This window comes from Leptosomus discolor, chromosome 18, assembly GCF_034619465.1.
Source record: "Leptosomus discolor isolate bLepDis1 chromosome 18, bLepDis1.hap2, whole genome shotgun sequence".
Lineage (NCBI taxonomy): Eukaryota > Metazoa > Chordata > Aves > Leptosomiformes > Leptosomidae > Leptosomus > Leptosomus discolor.
The window spans coordinates 11,684,290-11,706,098 of record NC_141408.1 but is presented as its reverse complement, the minus strand read 5'-3'; the positions used below and the strand labels follow the sequence as shown (position 1 = coordinate 11,706,098).

The following is a 21,809-nucleotide window of genomic DNA, read 5'->3' as shown; positions in this document are numbered from 1 at the left end:
AATATCAAGACTTTTTTTGCCATTACTCAATCTGTAAGCTGTTTTGTTTGGGGTTTTTTAACCCTCCATTTTCAATACACATTTACAGAAACTTAATTTCTACCAGGATAAGCAAGGACAACGGGCCAGCTCTCACTTCATACACATTGCAATTATTCCAGATTTACATGGAAAAACTTCAAGATTTGGCTCATTTACATAACAGCAGGTGGAAGAGCACAGAATTACTTTTTTGGGCAAACAGACCCCTGTGCCACCCCAAAAAGAGGCTGCACTGATGCTCCATCCCCCGGAATTCAGAGTCAAATGGCCCCTGGGCTCTCACACCTCTGCCTCCTCACCTCCTCCCAGCACCTCCCGACCAAGGGATCGCATCCAGCCCCGCAGCACAACCCGCTGCTGCTGAACATGACACCCAAACCAGTTATTTATACCACAAATCAGACTGGATTTAGCTAAGTGAGCCCAGAGGGACCAGCGGTGGGGCAGGTCTCCCCATGGGAAGCAGGCCCACACCCAGCACCCCCTCCCCAATCTCCCCCGGCTGCAGGCCCAGGCAGGGCACCTTTGCCCACCTCAGCCCAGGAAAAGGAAGAAAACTTCACTCCCATGGGATTTAGCCTGTTACTACACACTGGGGCAGCAGAGATACCCCCCATCATCCCTCACCCGCTTCTAGAGGGGCCGGGGGTGGCTGCCTGCGCCTTTAAATCCTCCCGGGGAGGCTCCGCCCTTCCCCGCCGCTGGCCCCGCCCCGCCGCCGCGCAGCGCTTCCGGCTTCGGCTCCGCCCCTTTCCGGCTGCGTCTCTTTAAGGGCCCTGCGGCGCGGCGGCGGCGGGAGCGCGGGCGGTGAGAGCGGCTGAGGGGCGGCCGTGGTGGGGACCGGGGCGCTCCCCGGGCTGGGGCTGCCCCTGGGGAGGGGGCTGAGGTGTTGAGCTGGGGCCCGGCACCGGCGGGACAGGGCCTTTCCCCCCCCCAGCCCTGCGGGTAGGGAGGTTGCTGAGGCTGGGCCTGGTGCTGAGAGCTGGGGGCGGGCCGGAAGGCTCCGGATCTGTTTGAAATTCCTCTTTTATCCTCTTCTTCGCTGCGTGAGGCCCCCAGCGCGGGTGTCTGATTCCTCTTCCCGGCCTGGTGGCTGCGGCTGGTGGTGGTTAGTCCTGCTTTCCAGGGGGGCCTCTCACACGGGCTTCCACCTCCAGCCCTGTAGGTCACACTGCTGAGGTGGTAAAAGCAATTGCTGGTTGAAGCACTTCATCCCATGGATGTGTGTCTGTATCCCTGAACTTTTCCTTTGGTGTGTTGCCGCATCAAAGCGAGTGTCATTTAATCTTACAGATGGACAGATGGAGAATTCAATGGGTGTCAGTTGTGCTTAAGACTATGTAGCTGGGTGGGAAAGAAACAGGTCATTAGTCTTCATCAGTTGTAATGTTGGTTCAAGTTTTCAAGTGTTTAGCTGTCTGTTTTCCCCATGACTTGCAAGAGAGGTGTAGAAAGCTCTCCCTAATGAAACAAAACAAGATAGTGGAGTATAATTACTTACAGGAAAGAACTAACTCAAAAGTTATTATACTTATTATAGGTCAGACAACTCTTTGATGTGTTGTTTATGCTTTGAGAAGCTTATTACCTTTCTTAGGTTTCATCAGCTCAGCTAATAATGAGATGCACAGAAGCTATCGACTTTCTGAACTAAAGCTACAGGCTGCTCCCTGTTTGGGTTAACTCTGGTCATATACAGACCTGATTAACAGGTCTCCAGCAAAAACACTGCTGCAGTATGAGTTAAATTTGTAAGAACTTCCACAGCTGCATACTGCTATATTGTGAATGTGACAAGAGGTATGATTCAAAGAAGTTTTGTGGACTTTGTGGGGTAAGGTTTCATCCTCACACTTATGTCTATTTTTACTGCCATCCTAAAGTAACTTTTCTTGGCCGTGGGGATGTGCTTGTATCCCTTCTTATATTGTAAAACAAGGCTGAAGTAGTGCAGTGGAGTTTTGAACTGCTTGTATCTGTCCTGTTTTTTCCAATAAAATGACCTAATTAAGCTTAGACTGAAATGAAAATCATAATTTTGGTATTGATCAAAACTGGTTATGTTGTTTTTATTAAAATAACATGTCTGCTTGCTTGTTGCCAGGCACTGGATGACCATACCTAAACAATGTCTGTACCACGTGGAGCTGTCCATGCAAAATGGATAGTAGGGAGAGTAATAGGAACCAAAATGCAGAAAACTGCCAAAGTGAGAGTGACAAGGCTTGTGCTAGATCCTTACTTACTAAAGGTAAAAGCTGGTTAACAACTTGTCTTGCATAGTAATTTTTGTACAGTGTGGAGGAATGTTTTATTGATTTAACTCTCAGAAGTTTTGATAGCTCTTTACAATGCAAACTCCTTAAGGAACTTGCATCATGATTTGGCTGTGGGGCTGACTGTAAAGCTTGAAAAGGCAGTGTGTTGTGAGAACACTTCCCTACAAATTACCTGCTAAATGTGCTTCTTTGAAGTGCTTTGCTCATGTGTTTCATTTGCTCTCTGTTGAGAAGGTAAGTTTTTGTTGTTTCATGCTTACATTTAATTTCTCATTGATTTGGAGCATGCTTTGTTTTGGAAACTTGATATTATATTAGTCACTCATAATTTTTTCTGTATGCGTAACTGTAAACATACTCAGTATTTGAATCTGTACCGTGATGTGCTATACGAGCCTTGTATTTATCACTTCTTACAGGGAGGTTAAAATTAGTATTTTCTCTGGTTTTAGATGGGGTAACTGTGGTACATGTAAGTGGAATAACTTGCCTTTGGTGACCAGAAGGTTAAGGACAGAGTCAGGATTAGATAATTGGTTGTGCAGATCCCAATCCAGTACTTTTTCCAGTAGAACCACCTGTTAATTTCTTTCTTAAAAGAAAGATCCTGAATTCTGACATTCCAATAAGATTAAATACTGAATTTTTAGATGAGAGAAAATTGAGAAAGAAAACTCTCAAATGACAAACTTCAATATACTGATTTTGGGGCTGATGAACTTTAGCCATGTTGGGGTGGGTAAGACTTAATAGCAGTCCCTGCAGTGTGGGCTGCACAGGAAAGTCGCTTAGCTTGGAAGAGCTGAGGCAGCTGCCTTGCTGAAGCTGTGTTGATGTGAAGCACCTAAGGAGAGGAAGGGCCACCACGGCAGAGCTAGAGAGCAGAGAGGCCAGTGGGAAGTGGTGATGGTAGGAAAGGGAATCCACGTGAAGGGAGGAGCTTGTTGTTTTTACCTGTATCACTATGAACAGCTTTTTGTACTGGGCTTTTTCTTCCCCATCACTTTTTCTACAGGCTTGGTTGGCAACAGCATCCTGACCAGAGGGCTTGCCAGGGAAGGGTAATGCTGTGCTTGCTTTAGAAAAACAGCAGAGCGCATAGTTGCGTTTCCTTTCATGATCCAAACTGAATCTCCGTAAATACATATATAAGACTTACTTCTTAGTGAAATCTAGTTTGTTTTATATTAACTATATACATGCAATTGCTTAGTTTTGAAATCTAATGCCAAGGTTTCCTTTTTTCTTTCTACAGTTCTTTAACAAACGAAAAACCTATTTTGCCCACGATCCATTGCAGCAGTGTGTTGTTGGAGACATTGTTCTTCTGAAAGCTTTGCCTGAGCGAAGGTCCAAACACGTGAAACACGAACTGGCTGAAATTGTTTTCAAGGTTGGAAATGTCATAGATCCAATAACAGGAAAGCGCTGTGCAGGAACCAGATTCCTGGAAAATCTGTCAGATTCGGAAAGTCTGACGGAGGCAGACACTACCTATCTAAGTGAAAAACTTCAGGAACTTAAAGTTTGTTCAACGGACAAATAGTGGGGAAAATATTTACACAGAGGGCTTTTCAGCTCGTCTCTGTCAGGGATGTTTGGGGCCCTGCTGTTGTATGTTAAATGTCTCAGTGAAATCTGTAGTCAAAATAAATGGTAGATATAGCTGCTTATAAGAACAGGTGTTACAGTTTGATAGGCACCTCGAATCTTTAAATGAAAATACAGAGAAAATGTGAGTTTAGTATTAACACATCATTTTGTTGCATGTAGTTTTGCCCCAAGCCTTGACAGATTCAAAAGCCCGCTGCTCACTTGGGATGACCCTTGTGTGCTGAGAAGGACAAGAATATAACTGTATAATGTTTAAGGTTGGTGGGAGGGTCATTATATTATTTGATCTGTATTTCAGACAGTCTTTTGTGGTTTGTAGGATTACTAAAGATAACGCCATTAAACTGTTTGAAAGGAAGCGTAGAATTTTAAGACCAGCTACCTGCATGTGTCCTTTTTTGCTCTTACAGTTGCTCATACCACATTGCAGTATCTTCTGACTTCCAAAATCTCTAACAAAAACACAGCCACTTGCCTTTATAATGGCAGTAAGGGGAGAGTAAAAACTTGGAGTGGCTTAGCATGGTTGCCTTTAACCTCTCCAAAGGTTGTATTTGGTTCTGGGAGGGATGGATCTTTTTGAACTGCCAGCAGGAAATAGAAGCTGATAAGAATACAAAGCCAAAAGAGTAGAAGTAAAGATGGTTTAGATTTAGTCTCATCAGAAAAGCTAAATAAAACAACATTTTGGGAGAGATACAGGTACTGATTTGCTGCATACTTTAATATGAAACTAGGCAGCCATAGCAGTTAAAGATTAAAGATCACTTTATCCTGCTACAGCTCTGGGGATCTGGTGTCCTGTCTTCCACGACATAAAGCAAACAGTGTGCAGCTGTTACAGCAGCCTTGTGTTGCTGGCTTCTCATTCACACCTAATGCCTCAAACCCCAGCATTGGTGGGGACAACATTCCATGTCCCTGTATGGGGGGGAGAGGGGTATACAAAAGCTATGAGAAACCCTTTTTGAAGTGTCTACCTATGTTGTTGGTCTTTGTTTAAGATCAGAAGCTAAACGAGGTGTATCTGAACAGAGTTCCTCTGACCCAAAATACCTTACTCTAAGAAACTGAGCCAGCTTACATTAGTAAGGTGTCAGTTGGGTTCTCTTCCACGTCAGTGGTGTAAATCATGGGCCCTTTAACTTCACCTGCACAAAATGAGTTGCAGCTGCCTGCAAACTGCTAACAAAATCCAATTGAACTCAGCAAATTGGGCCAGGAAGAATGAGAAACTTACCTTTTCTTCAGTGCTTCCAACCAAAAAATGCTGCTCTTTGAATGCTAGTCCTCGGATCAAGAAGCTGGGGTGTCAAGATGCCTTGATTCAAATGTCTCTGTGTAAATCAATGTGAACATGGCCTCTGACTTTGAGGAAGTGTCTTAGACGTAGGGCTGTAGGTTATTCTTGTTGACATGTTTGTTGAAGTGGTTCAGGTTTATGTAAATTACTTGGTAACTGTAGCTGGCTGATTAAAGCCCTCATCAAAGTAGGAGGAAACCTGGGCACTGCCTCCTGCTCGAGTGAGCATCAAATGTGGAACTTAATCTGAAGCAGAGACTGAGAGAAATCAGACCCAGGCTAGAACATGGTCCTGGGCTGTAGGAAATACGCTCATGTTGTGTCCACGCAGGCAGTAGAGGAACTTGACCCTCAGAACTTGGGATAGGGGTGTTCTAATAATGAGACATACAGTGTGGATAAGAAACAGAAAAGGTTTCCTGTTTGGTTAATGAGTTGCATCTACATCTAATTGGGGAAGTAAATCTTTCCTGTGATTTTTCTTGAGTAGCTGTGAAATTGTCAGGTTTTTTCTAAGATTGATTCATCACAGAGGGTTGTCAGCTTTTTTGTTTACAGGTCGGCTCTGGGAAGGTTGCTCAAGAACTCAGTATGCTGTCCGATCAAAATGGGATTAAATGTACCTAGTCTGGAGTGTTAACATGTTTTTAAAAGAATGATGGCAATTGTAGGGTAAACTGATTTGTAAAGAGGCGCCACAAACCTTGTCCTTTACTGATATTAAAGCACACTGTGTGTGCCAGCCTCTGCCTGCCTCTCACAGGGCCGATAGAAAGATCATAAAATGGAAACCGCATAGTTCATAGCGGTATGGACGTTGTGTGTGCTGCGTGGAAAGACGAGGTGTGCTCATTAACTTGTGCCTGTGGTTATTGGCTAGTTGCCTGTTAACCGTTAGCCTAATTATAAGTTTATTCTTAATTGAAAGTGATTCGAGGGTTCGATGCTAGCCCCCACCACCAGTTAACCAAGTGAAGTGCTCCTGCACCTGGCGCAGGGTGAAGAAAACATCTCAGCTTTGGGTGAAAACTTTATTTGGGGAATAAGAAACAAGTTTTTGCCCATAATCCAAAAAAACCGCCGGGGTTCTCGCTTAGTGTTTCTCAAGCAGGACCCTCACCCAGGGCCAGGCCCAGCCCCAGGCGGGAAGGGGACCCTGGGCTGGGGCAGCCCGCGCATGCGCATCTGCGGCTTCCCCCCCCCCCCCCCCCCGGCGGTGCGCCCCTCGCGTCCGCCGGCGGCGCTGCAGCGGTCAGCGCCCCCCCCCCCCCCCCCCCCCCCCCCCCGGCCCAGGAGGGAGGCGGCCGGAGCAAGATGGCGGCGCGAGTGCTGCTGCGGCGGAGCCTGGCGGGAGCCAGCGCCGTGCCGCGTCTCCCGCCCGGCGGCGGCCTGGCCCTCAGGTGAGCCCTGAGGGGGTGAGGCGGGCGGGAAAGGGCCGCCGAGGGAGGCTGGAGATGGAGCAGACGCCGCCCGCGCCTTCCCTCACCCCGCGGCGTAGACAACACCCCCCCACCCCCCCACCCCCCAATACCTCCCCTTTCCCGCCTGGAAATGGCGCCCCGCTCGCCAGAGCAGCTGACGGGCCGGGCCCGCTGCCCTCCCGTGGGGCGGGGAGCGCGACCCGCTGATGTCCTTCAAGGTCATGGGCCCCAAGGCCAGCCCCTTCCCCTCCCTCACCCAAGCCCGCCCCTGGGTGGGGATGGTGGCCGCGCCGCTGACCCGTGGGGGACGGGGGGCCCGCCACCCCCTGCCGCCAGTCCCCCGGGCTGCGGGGTGCACAGGCACCCCACGGCCACGTATCGCCGGGTGTGGGGCTGCACAGCCACGTATTCCTGGTGTTGGGGTGTGGGGATGCTCTGCACCCAAAGGCCCCTCCAGGATCGGGGTGTGCAGCTGCCCTGCATCCCGACTCCACCAGGCAACAGGGTGCTTGGCCACCCTGCAGCTCATGTCTGCCGGTGCTGGGGTGCACGGCTGCACACCCAGCAGCACCCCTTGGTGTCAGGACGCACAACCACTCCACGCTCACGGTGCCAGGTTGCACCCCTGACCACCATCCATGTTTTCCCCAGTGTTGGGGTGCGTGGCCGCACACACCAGCATTTTCCTGCCTTCACGATGCACAGCTACACATGGCCCCCAGCGAGTGGGTGCACCCCTAGGGTGTCAGGGCACATGTATTCATGCTTCTCTTAGGAGCTGGGATGTCTGTGAACGTGCATACAGCCCCCAGGCATCAGGGCACACGCACAGACACGTCCAAGTTTTGGGGTGCAGACATTTGCATCCCCATATGTCTGATGTGCGAAGGGTCCGACCCATGCACACACCTCCTGGGTGGCAGGGGTGCACACACACATAGACAGATCTCGGGACACAGATGTGCACACATGTGTCTGGGATGTAAGAAGCAGACACACAGGCTCTCTGGGTGTTGGAGACAAGCTGGGATGGGTCTGCACACAGTTTTTCCTCCCTTTCTTTGAAACAGGGAAAGCTGCTGTCTCAAGCCTCAGAATCTGCAGCAGCCCCTGTGCAAGACTAAAGGCATCACTGCAAGCAGCTTTTTGAAACAGGAGTGGGGAGAGTTGTGTAAAGGATATGTTGTGAGATTTATGTGCATGATTTGGGAGGGGTTTTAGTTTCAAATAAACTTTGACATCTGTTTAGACCACAGGTCAAAAACTGTCAATTGCAGACAAGCTGATTTTCTTCCAGGCAGACACGGGTCTCTCCAAAATCTAAGTATTTGACCTGATATCTCCTACCCAGTTTATATTTTGTGCTAAAGCAGAAGCTAAGTGGGATAGAAGTGTTTTCACCTTTGTTTTTAATCTAAGCAAGCTATTCAGTGATATCCTCTTGTGTTCACAGCCCAATCTTTGTAGCAACAAAGCTGAGCCCATAGGGGGCATTTGTAGGATAAGAACTTGGGAGCAAAGTCAAGCAGTGCCTGGAAAGATTGCATGAAAGCTGTCTTTAATAAGTATTGTTCCCAGAAAATAAAAAATTGTGAGGTATGATGTTAATTCCATGTAGTGTGTCTCATTCTATGTATATATTCACATTTTCATTAGTGGTATTTGGGTTTTGGAACAATCTGGATCCGATATCTGTTTTACCTGGAACAGGTATTACAGTATTGTGGGGCATCATGTTAAGAAGTTAGTTAAAAGTAGATCTTTTGGATGGTGGATTAGTTCTGAACTAATCTGTGGTTGATGCTCACAACTGGCAGTCCAAAGACCGGAATTGATCCCTGTCCCTTCTATTCTGGAGCTAATCATGGGTACATACTGCCCACACAAGTGAACTTGTAATCAGTTCAGGGCTTCTTGGTTCGTGGCTGTCTAGAATGCCACCAGTAGTGTCAGACTTCTTTAAGGATATAGATTAAAAATAAGGCCCTAACATCTCAGATTGAGTGCACTGACTTATCTGTTTTAATAAACTTCAGCTGTTAACCATTCTTTGTTATAAGTAAAGTGTATTTTTAGATGGACAGTCATGATTTGTTAGTCATTGTTCATGAGGAACTTTACAATCGCTGGGTAAAAGATTTTATATAAATGTAAAGTATGACTCATTTCATTGTATTGAAAATTAAATATGCCTCCAGTTTTAGATGCAGTTTAACATTTAAGTCATGAGACTCTCCTAATAGCAAAGGAATTTGTTTTTCAGTATTATCCCCATAACCCCAGCTCACTCTTGCTGCTGATAAAGCTGGTTCACAAAAAAAGCGACGTGATTATTTATCTCTTTCACCTTCAAAGTTTGCTGCAAACAGTAATCCTCATAGAAGAGTGTTCTAAATATTAGTTTGCTAACTCCATTTATTAAAGGCGGGGGGAAATGGCGATAGTTTACAGATCTGAGTTCCAAAAATGAGCACTGCAGGACTGGGATTGACTTCTGGAACCCCATTTGCTGTCCTGTGAGCATTAGTGCTTACTTTAAGGGAGCTTCTTAAAACACCTCAGATTTATTAGGCAGGGTTTACCCCCTGTCGTCTGGGACAGCTTGTGTTCCTGTGGCACCTGATGGAGATGTGACAGCACAGCTGCAGTCACCTGTGCCTTGCCTCCTCCAGCGGAGGTCAGAGATGTGGCCACGGCAGGCAGCTGCGTACCCGCTGTTCTAGCAGCAGCCTTATCGTGGAATGCCCTTCCAAATGCCTGCATGCAGGAACAGCTGCTTAGCTGTCAGCACGGTGACGTGTTCCTGCGTTTGCCTAGGGCCCAGGAAGGCACCACTTTCAGTAAATACACCAAGGTATTTACCAGTTACTTCTTAACATTGGAGGTCATCTCAGCTGCAGTTGTTCTTATGGCTGTTGCTGTTTCTCTGCTGTGAAATACTTTTCCTTTCCTCCATCCTGCTTCCACAGGGTGAACCAGTTCATTATGTTATTTTCAGACATTGGGACTAGAGGACTGGTTGTTGAAAAACACAGCTAGTGTGAACTGCTTCTGTGTAGTACAGGCAGGCATGCTGATGAAGATATTTTTCCCAAAGGAAGTTGGGATTTTCTTTCCCTATTTATTTTTTTTTCCTTGAATGATTGTCACAAACTTTTGATATCTGGAAGACAGCTTCATAGCTGAAGACTGATAGCTATCTTCTGGATCTCCTAGTCAGTAATGAAGAGTGAAAAGTTGACTTCTGAGGCAGGAAAAGGTTTAAATTTCCAGCTGTGGTGCCACATTTTTAGTATGTCGGAGAAATATTTTAGTATTTCAGCAGAAACCCGTATTCAAAAAGAGGCAAACTAAAGGAAGTACTTCTTAAGAGAATCAGTTAAATACCTCAGCTTTCTTGTCCTTCTGCACAATTTTTGGTGATTGAGGGGGTCTTCTGTCAGCTGGAAAAGAGAAAAATAATTCCTTTGACACATCATTTTAAAAAAGCACAGTTATCAGTTGTGATGTTTTGTGTACTCTGTGGTGTAGAGAGAAGTGGTATTATTTTGGAAGTATATTTGCAGGAACTGCATTAAGATTAGATTAAAAAAGGCAGCGAAATTCTTCTGTTTCAAAGAAAGGGAAATCGTGAATGTTGTACAAAGAATGTGGATCTGTACCCCTACACAGTACAGTTGCCAGAATTTGGATTTGGAATACTTGCAGGCTGTTTGTTTCCTGCCACTTGTAATTTTTCCCAAATTAGGCTTTCACTATGTTTTTTTTCTCTCAAAAGATGTGCTATTGAACTTCTTTTTTTTAGAGCTATATTTAAGTAACATAGGAACATATGGCAGTTACTTTCCTATTTTTGCTCTACAATTTTTTCCTTATGCACGCTGTCTTTTTGCTCTTTTTCACTCTTGTCTGTGTACATCAGGACAGACCCAGCCTTCTTGAGCAAAGACACTGGATTCAAAAGAAGATAAATAGGCAATAAAAGCAGCCATCCACCCATTCCCTGCCACGTGCACGAAGAATAAAAGTGGACAGTGTGTGGTTAACTGTTCAGCTCTGTATCTAGTAAAATGGTTTGTGAGAGGGCAAATCTCTGGGGAAGAAACTGCCTTTACCTTGGTAGGAGTTGGCTCAGTGGAAAGTTTTAGTAACGGACGTATGTGTAACTGTGTGTTATGATACTGTTTGCATTAAGCTTGATTGTGCCTGTCTTCCCTGCGTTGTGGGCATTTTCAAGACACACTCAGTGACAGTATAATGTACTTGTTAATATGTAGGGGGCTGGTATCTTCAGCTAGCAGACCTCGTGAAGACAGTTGGTTAAAATCCCTATTTGTTCGCAAAGTCGATCCAAGGAAAGATGCTCACTCCAACCTCCTAGCCAAAAGAGAGACCAGCAGTCTGTATAAACTACAGAGTGAGTGACATTTTTATATTTCACATTACCATTTCTTTCTTCTGTTCCCGCATTTCTCACGTGATGTTGTTGTTTCAGTTCACAATGTAAAACCAGAATGTCTAGATGCCTACAACAAGCTCTGGTAAGTGTGCCTATTATGGTTTCACATCTTAGACATGTTGCTTTGATCACGAGCTGTTCTGAAAATTGACGAATATCATCATTATTTAGAGGAGGGGGTGGGAAAATTCTGCTTTTACCTTCAGGGTGTGGTGTTAAATAGATCGTATTATTCTTGGAGAGAGATGGCAAAAGATACTTTAAACAGTTCACCCCTTGCCTTCCCTTGTGGAGGTGTCATTTTCCTAAGCTGCCATTTAGGATGATGCCTTTTGTGACCATGTTGGTGACGCGTTGGAATGGCTCTCCCCCTTCCCTTAGTTGTCTTACAGTTGCTGGGTAGATCCTGGTATGTGAGCATGTCCCACTGCAGCTGCCACGTAGGAGCGTGTTGAGAGTGGCTGTTGTCTGAACACAGGAGAGGGAGAGATCACCGGTACCTGAAACTACGTGCCGGTATTAAATTGAAGTATAACTTAAAAACCCAGGGGTTGACTTTCTCCTTCTACACAAGCAATGTTACTGAGATCTGCTCGTAAAGAGCTGTGCAGATCTTTGGATGGGCTCTTGGCGTTGGGGTGATGTCCTCCAAAGGGAGCACTACTGTCACAGGCTTTCCAAAAAGTCACAGCATGATAAAATGTATGAATTAGTAACATTTTACATTTACTACTTTAAGGATGAAATTGAAGAAATATTAGTCCTGTTCTGCCTACATAATCACTGCTCTGGAGCCAGAACAACTGCCTTTTCGAGAACTGTATGTTTAATTTTGGAAATGTAGTGAGCCTCACACATTTCAAAACAGCAGTGCTCTCTCACTGGCATCAATCATCTTGTCAGTTAAATAAAACATTCTTAGCATGATGCTGCCCTACTGCAACCCATTTTTTAAGGGTGGTGTATTGGTGAGAACATCAGCTGGGCTGCAGGGTGAGGAAGAAGTTCACAACGCCCAGTTTGTGTCCTCAACCCTGTTACTGGTTGGCTGTATGGCCATGAGTCGGTCATCCAACATCTCTGTGCCTTCATGTATTCAGCTTTGAAATGGGGCTAGATAACCCAAAACTGTTTTCCTTGCTATACAAACACAGAAATCCACTAGAATAACATTCAATCATAAGGTATTTTTAGCTTTTTTGTTTGAAAAAATAAATACATAGAGAAGCATAATTAGCATTCAGCGAGCTTTCAGTTTAAAAGCTTAATATAAACATGTCCAATCATACAAGACAGGGAACCACTTCTCTGCGTTATCTCATGAACTACCTAAATGTTGAGCGAAAGCAGAGGCTTTGATTTTCAAGGAGAGAGACGATAGCAAAGAGAGAAACTGCTGACAGTGATCAGATGAAGTATGCGTGGTTAGACTTATTCTTTCCAAACCAAAGCAAATTAAAGTATTCAGGGGAGGAGAAAACTTGAGAATGGAGTAATAAAAAAACCTAAGCCTCTTTGAACTTTGCTCCTTCCTCTCCCTAAATTAATGAACAGGTTAATTCCTTATTCTGTATCAAATCAGAATAAGGATTAGTCATCACGTGTTAATAAAGAAATAATGTAATGGAGACAATTATGAGAGTACTTCATGAATCACGGTGGTTAAGGACCCCACCTGAGGAATTAGGAACAGTTATTTTTAAAAAGGAAAAAGATGGTGTTCATAAGGTATTCTGTGGGTGGTTTTTTCTATAATTTGCAATATTTTAGGGTTATTGTAGTAATTTAACATTCCTGCTTAAAGCTGCCTTTCTAGGATCTCGTTATGCTTTGCAAAAACAAAGTGAGAGTGAAACATCCTTGAAAACATCGTTGGAGAGTCACTCTATGATATTATTCACACTACGTAGTGAGAAATCTTGAGGTACAAATGGGTAATGAGATTTGCTCAAGGTTGTCTAGAAAGTCAGTGGCAGAATCAAGAGGAAAGCTCATATCTAATAACTCTCAGCCCAAGACCAACCTGCTTCCTATGATTTGATACTGTGCAGAGACTCATTGCCTGTGAGCCAAACTGAGTAAGAGGGGTAATTATTCAGGAAAAAGTACTAAAAGGCAAAATTCAAGCAGACTAATTGACTTACTCATCAAAGTACAGTTTAATGAAAGCTGTCTTAGTGGAGTCAGCCATCGGTAAAACTTCATTTCCTAGTGCTAATGTAGGCCGCTTTCAAAGTTTGAAAAAAAGTTAGAAATACTAGAAATAGTCAAACAGATATTTTGTGTTGGAGGTATTTTTAAGGCAGTTTCACCCTATGCTTTAATGGGTAAGTTGTCTCAAAACTAAGACCATTTCCTGAAATGGTAGAGAGCAGTAAGGCTGCATACTATGAAGTACAGTCGTCGTTTGATCTATGAACGTACTTGGTTTGATTCCTTCAGCTCAACAGAATTAATAGCGTTGTAACTGGTACAGAAGACTGCCCTTTCCTATTTTTCTGTGCTCTGCCTCCCTTGATAAAGAAAAGCTTTCCCCTGAGCAAAGGGACTTTAGTAAACTAACTGCACCCATGTAGTCAGGCTGCATTTTCTGTAAGTAAGACATCCTGATACTTGTTTTCCTAATGTGTTGGATAACCTTGTAGGTGATAGACATAATTTATTGCATCAAAAGTATTCTACCATGCTGTGTATTTATCCTGCAGTCTAAGAAATGGTAACACTTACCTTAATTTTTCGTAGTGTTGTAGCTACCTTTCCCATGTATAGCAGATTTTTGTATTTCAGCTTTCTCTTCGGTAAAGCTTGTGAATTTTCATACCGTGATGATAAACGTGTGGTGATTTGTTATACATATCAACTGTAGCCTCCCTGAAGGAAATGCAACACAGTGTCTGTATTCCTTGTTTTCAAGTCAAGAGGTGCTGCCAAAGATTCATGAAGAAAAACACTACCCATGTGCACTGGTGGGGACTTGGAACACGTGGTACGGAGAGCAAGATCAGGCTGGTAGGAGATAGAAGTACAACAGACCGTAAAACCGTACAAGTGAAACGTGTGCTTGGCAGGTTTCTTCTCTCTAAATCCTCTCTGTTGACAGTAAACCTTGAGCAATGCATACAGTGAGGGGGTGTGTGCATCAGTTACCAGTAGCTGTATTAACATTTCCAGTGCTTGCTTTTTGTCTTGTTGAGTTTGACAGTAAAGCGTTAACTCCTAAAATTTGTCCTGTTGTTAATACACTTTGATGTTTTCCAGGTGGTAGATGAACAGTTTTGGGAAGTGCTTGTAAAATGTGGTCTTGTCATATTTTGTGGGCACAGATCGTGTTCCTGAATATTTTGGGTAAAGGCAAAGGCTTACAGAGACAGAGTTTATCTTGCATTGGCCAGTACAAAAGCTTTACTTAGACTTTCATACTGTACTTGCTGTAGGATAATGAAACGCAAATCATTCACGCCATCTGCAAAAATGATTGCATTGTAAACTCAGCAGTAAGCTCAGCCTTTACTGGAGGAAAGTGAAAATATTTCTGTTCATGTTCATATAAGGATACTGGCTAACTATGCAGGTCGAAATATATTGGACCTAGAAATTACTGAAGAGCTGCTACAGAGGTAGCTACAAAGAGTCTAGTGTAGAGAGAAAACCTGGAAGATCTCCTAGGCTCTGGGAAATGGAAGGAATGGGAAGCCACGAATACAGAGTGGTGTCCTGCTATTCGTTATGTAGTTTGTTTTGTGGCTCCATTGTTGGAGCTCGGCTAGTATCAATGTCACTGCTTCGTTACTGAAACATATACTCATGTGCACCTTAATTTTCCCTGCATTCCCAGTATATTGCAGTATTGACACTGAACAAATGCAAAGAAATAACAGTAAATAAACCAAACAGTGTCTGAGGAACAATTCTAAAAGTGGAAGGGAAATTGGAGAATGAAGACAGTTGAAATGAGGATATTTTAGCCAAGTCTCATTCATTGCTTTTGTGATGTATTAACACAGACTTGTCTGTAATTGCATCCACAGCCTGCCTTGAAAATGTTCCTGCAACAGCTCTAGCAGTGTACTAAAGCAGATTACAGGGGTTTGACTTGTGCAATCCTTGTGCCCAGGCTGTCTTAATATTGGGTGGATATATCAAATTTGCCCTGGGGATAAGAGAGGAGAAGCAGGCGTGCTGGATGAAGCTGCTGTCATAGTGAAGTGCCTTCCGTTAGTCTCCAGTTCGTTCTGGAAAAGGCACAGGACTGCTTTAGAGGAGAGAAAATAGCTTTTGTGACTCTTGAGGTGAAATATCGTTGCCTTGCTATAGTCAGTGCTTGCAAATAAATCTTGTTATGATTTATTAAAGGGATTTATTATGATTTATTAAAGAGAGAATGCTTTGGAAAAACTCAAATGTAGATACCTCTTCCAAAATTGTTTTTATGGGGAAAATCGTAGCAAATGTAACAAGTCTAGCATGTTCAGATATCTTTTGCTTTTTTTAATGTAATGTTTACCTCAAAAGTAACATTTGCATCATTTTTCATGTGCTACAGAAAGTGTGTTGCTCTTTGTGCTTGAGTAATTTACTGAACTGAAAAGTCTACCCCTCTTATTGCTCTTAGATGAAATTGATATAAACCATGGGGTTTTTTAAATTTAATCTCAATTTCAACTACAGTCATCTAAAGTCATCACAACTTACTAGTGTGGCAACAAAAAGTCTTTTCAGAAATTTCCCTGTTATCTTCAGAGTAGATTGCAAAATTTTCCAAGAGAACCCTTTTCAAAAAGCAGATGATTCCATTATTCTTAAAATGTTCAAATGTCTAGTGCTTTCTTTAATGAAAATCAATTTTTAAACCTGTTACCTGTTTTCTATTTTTTGTGCAATTCTGTAGTATGAAGAGCATTTTATACTGTGATATTCCATAAGATTTAGCCCTGGTCTGTGACATCCCTGAAAAAGCTTCCTTTTTTCTGTTTCAGTTCATCTGTGGAGGTATGAGGGAGGCTATCCAGCTCTCAATGAGGTCATGAGTAAACTCCGTCAAAATAAGGTAAAATGCATTAATTTTGTTAGAATTGGTTATTTAACTCACAAGAGAACAAAGAATAGTCAAAGCAAAAACTGCACATTTGGATACCCGCTTTTACTTCAGTATCTCACCTCTTCCTGTACAAACTTAGAAACCTCTTTGGAACAGAGTTTTTTCTCATACTCAGAAATATTGAGGTTTAATCCCTGAATACTGGATGAAACACTTAGTGCCACGTAAACGTGCCACTTGAGGTTTTCAAATATGCCAGGGGAATTTAGGCGTTTTTACAATGTAAAGGATTTCAGTGTCCCAAAACTCCAAGATGTCATTAAAAAAAAAAAATCCAAGCCACCGTATGGTACACTGCTTCTTGTTGTTGAAACATAATACCCAGTTTGACAGTGACCACGTTGTTTTTAGGAATTCACAGAGTTCCGCAAAGAAAGAGGTAACATGCTTCTCTCGCGCAAGAACCAGTTACTGTTGGAGTTTAGTTTCTGGAATGAACCTGTTCCCAGAGAGGGGCCTAATATTTATGAACTGAGATCCTATCAACTTAGAGTAAGTTTAAATTTTTCTTTTTGTTTTTTAAGCTCTATGCTGTTGTAAAATGTTCAAAGCATGTTTATACCGTGTAGATGGAAAACAGACTTCATCTTAAAAATCTGTTTGTTATCAAAGCTGATGTCTGAGTCATTGTTGCTCTCAAAGTGTGGGGTCCAAAATGAAGGCAGGCTCCGACAAGATACTAATATCTGCAGGGCTGAAAACTGTCTTTTCATTTGAAGGAAACTTCAGGCAAATGACTAAGAAGTAATGCAGTAAGTAAACAGAGTAATTACAGATGATTAGAGTATGCTGATCACTTGAAGGAAGTGATTTTGTTAATACATAGTGTTTCACTGTTGTGAAAACTGTCCAAGTATTCTAACTTTCTTTAAACTACAGCTTTAACAGTCTGTTTTGTTTTTGTAGCCTGGAACCATGATTGAGTGGGGAAATTACTGGTAAGTGTTGCTTTAGCACTTGCGTTCTCCTGTTTGCGAGGTGCATGTTTAAAAATCATGAAGTGGAGGGGGCAGAACGGTACCAAAGCATTTCAGCCACCCAGTTAATGGCCTGCTTCTCTACTTAGGCAACTTGTAAGATAGTTCTTTGACTCTTAATTTCATCTTTGAGGAAGGAAAGAGGAATTCCGTGTGCAGACAACATTGTGGGCTCTGTGGTTTGGCTTTCCTTCAGATAACCCTTTTAGTTTGCTGTAATAGAGCAGAAACCAGCTATTTTCAGCAGAAAGTACTGCTTAGTGAAGGGTGGCGGTTCGCTCCTTGAGACTATGTTGATCTTTCACGACTTTCACAAGATCACTAGAAGCTGACATACTGTTTGTTTAAATGGACTAAACCTTGGCTTTTTTAATCTTTAAAAGCCAAGTTGCTTCTTGAAAAGCTGTTGAGCAGCACATTTATATTTTAATATATAGGTTAAAAGCATTTGAGAGTCTTCTGTTGAGTATATGCTGCTGATTTTGTCTTTTACTTAAAACAAGTGTCAGTTTCTTTAATTTACATTCGCTGTCCTTGCAATTCTAATGGTTGATAGTAAAACAATTTGGAGTGCTTTCAATTATTTTGACAGAGGTGAGGACTTGGATTTCTAGACAAGTCATTGTCATTGATCACAGGAATTTGAATAAAGTAAATTGAATTTAGAATTTTTATAAAATAGGCGTATCTATAGTGGTAGCCAGTCTGTTTTAGAAGATACAACAGATTTATAGCTAAGAGAAATACTGATCTTATTTACACAGCAAGTCATGGAGTGTTGCTTAGGACAGCTGCATAGCAAAGGTCTATGTGAATAAACAAGTTGCATTCCACTTCCACAAAACCTGTAGTAAATGAGTGGCAAAGACGATAATGACTAAAACTCAAGGATTTCATTTTAGAGGAACCTGCTATAAAAATGCCTGCCTGTCTACACTGTTCCAGCAATTATCTTTATACTGAATCTAGTGCTGAAGAATGATTAATGCACAGCCTAGTGAAACTGTAGGCCTCCAATTTTAACTCATTCTAACGAGAGATATAGGTATATTGTAATTACTTAGTGCTGCAAACCAGTGTATTGCAGATTTTTTTCTTATTTTTAATGGCCAGAGTGTACTGCAAATGCTGTTTAACAGTTCGGCTTCCATTCAACTGTTTTCCTTTCAATTATCACTGATTTCCTACCCAGATCTGCTGTTTTTAATAGCTGCTTTGCTCTTCTGTAGGGCTCGTGCCATTCGTTTTCGACAGGATAATAATGAAGCAGTTGGAGGATTTTTCTCACAAATTGGACAGCTATATATGGTTCATCACCTTTGGGGTAAACTTGTGTTCTCTGCTTTTTTCTCACTGAATCAGCCCCTAACAGACTGTTGAGTTTGCCCAGGAGACAAGGCTTTTGCAGAAGGCAAAGGAATGTCTCAAAAGGTTTTTTTTGTTTTACATCAATAGCGTTGATTTACTCAATTTGTGTGCAGGTTCTTCCAACAAGCAAGCAGAAGTGAACATTTCATGGATTGTTCTGTTTCCATCAACAGTTTCTCATGGCCCTTTCTTATTAGGGACTACTTGTTTGTTTTCAATAGCATGAGCAAGATAAGCGGAGTCCTGCCGTCCCTTTTCTCCGTCCCCACTCATGCAGAAGTCAGGTTTTTACAGTTTATAGTTTCAAGCACCACATGTACCACACCTACAAAAAGGAGAGTCACGCGTTTATTTATGTTACCACATCGTGGTGTTCTGGTTTTCTCTGTATGTTAGTCTCCACGAAGGCTCAGCTGCTTTTTACATGTTAGGATTGTTTCAACTTGAAGAAACTTACTCTACTATTTCTTTTAGAAGACACACAGTATTAGCTTCATATCTCAGCAATTCAGAATATTATATTCCAGCATTAGAAATCTGACATTGCTCTTGCAGAACTGTCCTCCCTTGCATTGTCTGTCTTACCTGGGTCTAAGACATTCTCCCTCTTCCCCAGTTCCTTCTGTTTGCGTTGCTTTGGGAGCTTTTCCTTTTTGTGGAGAAAAACTTCTGGCTCTTTTCCTTCCCAGTGTTCGCAGCCTCCTCATTACGCACTAGAATACTTGTAAGGCAGCTGTTCATGTGTAGAAGGACAAGGAGTTAGTTCTAAGCTATGTGCTTGTTTTCCCAGCTTACAAAGATCTCCAAACGAGAGAAGATATAAGGAACGCTGCGTGGCATAAACCTGGCTGGGATGAACTAGTCTATTACACAGGTAACCTATTAACTTCCCTGGAATGCTGGGGGTAGACTTTGGGGCATGCCATCATTTTTGTTCTTCAGTACGTTGCACAGTGATAAAAAGTTCTGCACCTCCGGGGGGTGTGTGTGCATCTGCGTGTCAGTTTTTCCACTGTAAGGGAAAGGAAGGATGTTTCGCTAACAAAGGCAATTTTGCAATTGATTGTACAAACTTGGAAAAGTTGCCTAATTGCTAAATAATTGCTACGTGAATAGTGAATTTTGATACAGGCATCTCTTCTGTAGACCAGATTTGTGTAAATGCTTACATTTGTGTCCAAAAGTTTAGGGGGCCAAGTGACATTTATATTAAACTGTTACCTCTAGTATTTCATGAAATGCGGGAGCCTTGTTAAATGCGTTCCTCTGAAAAGGGAATTTAGCCTTTGGAACTAGGAGCCAGGAGATCTTTGAGATCAAAGAGAGCTTTTATAACAAAACACAGAAGTATGCTAAGCATGTCAGATTTTGATTCCATAGGGTAAATTTCAAAGGAGGTATACCAGAAAAATGTAAGATCATTTTCATCATGGTGAACAGGAATAGAAATATTTGTCTTCAAAGGAGCAGACAGATTATATTAAAAAATCACTTGTTCTCAAAACTACTGTGCGTCAGTTATGGGAATGTTGGTGCTTGCTGATGACCTTGCATGCACCAGCTGGGAGAGTAATTTGAGGACAATAATATCTGTTCAAACTGCATGTGCAGAGCTGCTGCTGATCTGTTAGTGAAATTAAACCCTGTCTCAATTTTTTTCAGTGCCCCTTATTCAGGAAATGGAGTCCAGAATCATGATACCGTTGAAGATTTCTCCGCTTCAGTAAAGTCACTGGTTTACTTGTGCCTACGTAAATAAAGTGACAAGTGTTTGTCTTAAATTAATTTATGGTATACATTGTATATCATAGTCTGAAATATAAAAGTACTGTATCGAGCTTATAAAAGAGACCTCTTTTCTTCAGAATTTAATGACCTTTTGCTCTTAGGATTCTACCAGGAAGAACAGAAATGTAGGACTGTAATTAAAAGGTTGCTTCATTGAAAACAAGTACGAAGACATATCCGAGTTCCTCTGCGAGCCAGCTCCTCAGGTTCAGTATGGCACACAGTGTGTAATATCTTCTGCTACGTAGACAATGCCCAGTGTTCGGTGACAGCAACAGAACGGAGCGTTACAGTTGCTGTGGCCTTTGTGCAGCGTTACAGTGACTGCAGATGGTACAAACAGACGTGGGAGTTGTGAAGTTAGAAGCTCGGAAGCCCTCAGGCAGCTCCGAAATACACCTAGCTGTTCGAGCAGGCCTGAAGTCAGTGAAGTAGCTCTTAATTTACAAATAGGCAGTCATTAATTGGGGATGATGCTGTTTGTCAGGCGATAGCTTACGGACAGACAGTAGGGCATGCTGTTTAGCGAGGACTCTGAAGCCTGTTGAAGCTTAATCGCACATTTGCCTAATTCTGTGAAGTGTGACCCGCGGTTTTTGCAGAGGTACTGACAAGACGTGGTTGTCTGGAGGTTCTGCAGGGAATCAAGTTCAGTTGAATACATTTATCCCTACAAATAACTTGGAAGTCTAGGAAAAGGGGTTTAATTTAATAAGCGATCATGACTTCAGACATATGCGTGGTCGAGTGTTTTCCTCACTGTACAGTAGGTGCTTAGGAGTTGATGTGTGAAACTGGCGCATGTTGAGTCAGTAGGATTGGCGTAAAGCGGCGCACCCTTATGTCCAGTTCTATTTTGGTTTCACTTTTAGACTAGACTATATCAACACTTTTGGTGTCTGCAATGATGTGAACATCCTGTAAGTGAAAATAATATTCTGTCTTTCAAGTGGCGACAAGAATCAGTGTAACATACGGAATGTACAAATCAGTTACTGAATGTCCAGTTTGTAATTTCAATGAGTTTTCAGGAAGAACATATCAGTCAATAAAATCCTTTTAATTTTCACATTTTACTGGCACCTTCTATGTATTGCACCACCCGTGTTTTCTCTCATCTTGCAGTGTTTTACTATGGAAAGTTTGAGTAATTGCATAGAATATTTCAGCTTAGTTAGCCAGTACCACTTCTCTGTGTCAGGGACACCGTTCCCCAGTATTCTGCTCTCCTCCTCCAAAATGAATTTACAATATCTCCGTTACATCCCATTTTGCTGAGTGTTCTAGGGGTCATAAGTGCTGCGGTGATAAATACAGAATACTTTTCCTTTCCATTTTTCTTCACAAATTATGCTTAATTTTTCAGGTCTGAGATCTTCTTTTCTTCACATGCAAAATCCACTGCACTCCTGCCTTCGCTTGAATTTCATCTTGAACAAAGTCAGTCTGATTCTTTGTGA

The 21,809-nt window shown here is 42.7% G+C and overlaps 1 protein-coding gene across 2 annotated transcripts; it reads left to right on the top strand.

The window, feature by feature from the left end:
• Positions 1-1,849: 1,849 nt before the first annotated feature.
• On the top strand, positions 1,850-21,418 carry NIPSNAP2 (nipsnap homolog 2). Of its 2 annotated transcripts, XM_086475149.1 has the most exons (12): positions 1,850-2,293; positions 3,577-3,714; positions 4,366-4,408; positions 10,915-11,076; positions 11,155-11,200; positions 14,033-14,127; positions 16,095-16,165; positions 16,568-16,708; positions 17,123-17,154; positions 18,423-18,517; positions 19,352-19,435; positions 20,224-21,418. In XM_086475149.1, the coding sequence occupies exons 1-12, from the start codon at positions 2,171-2,173 to the stop codon at positions 20,286-20,288; spliced, it is 1,095 nt and encodes a 364-aa protein (XP_086331275.1). In that variant the 5' UTR covers positions 1,850-2,170; the 3' UTR covers positions 20,289-21,418. The 2 variants fall into 2 exon arrangements, with proteins under 2 accessions (XP_086331275.1, XP_086331276.1); XM_086475150.1 differs by lacking the exons at positions 1,850-2,293; positions 3,577-3,714; positions 4,366-4,408 and adding an exon at positions 6,553-6,638 and having other exon boundaries at positions 10,937-11,076.
• The last annotated feature ends 391 nt before the right edge of the window (positions 21,419-21,809 follow it).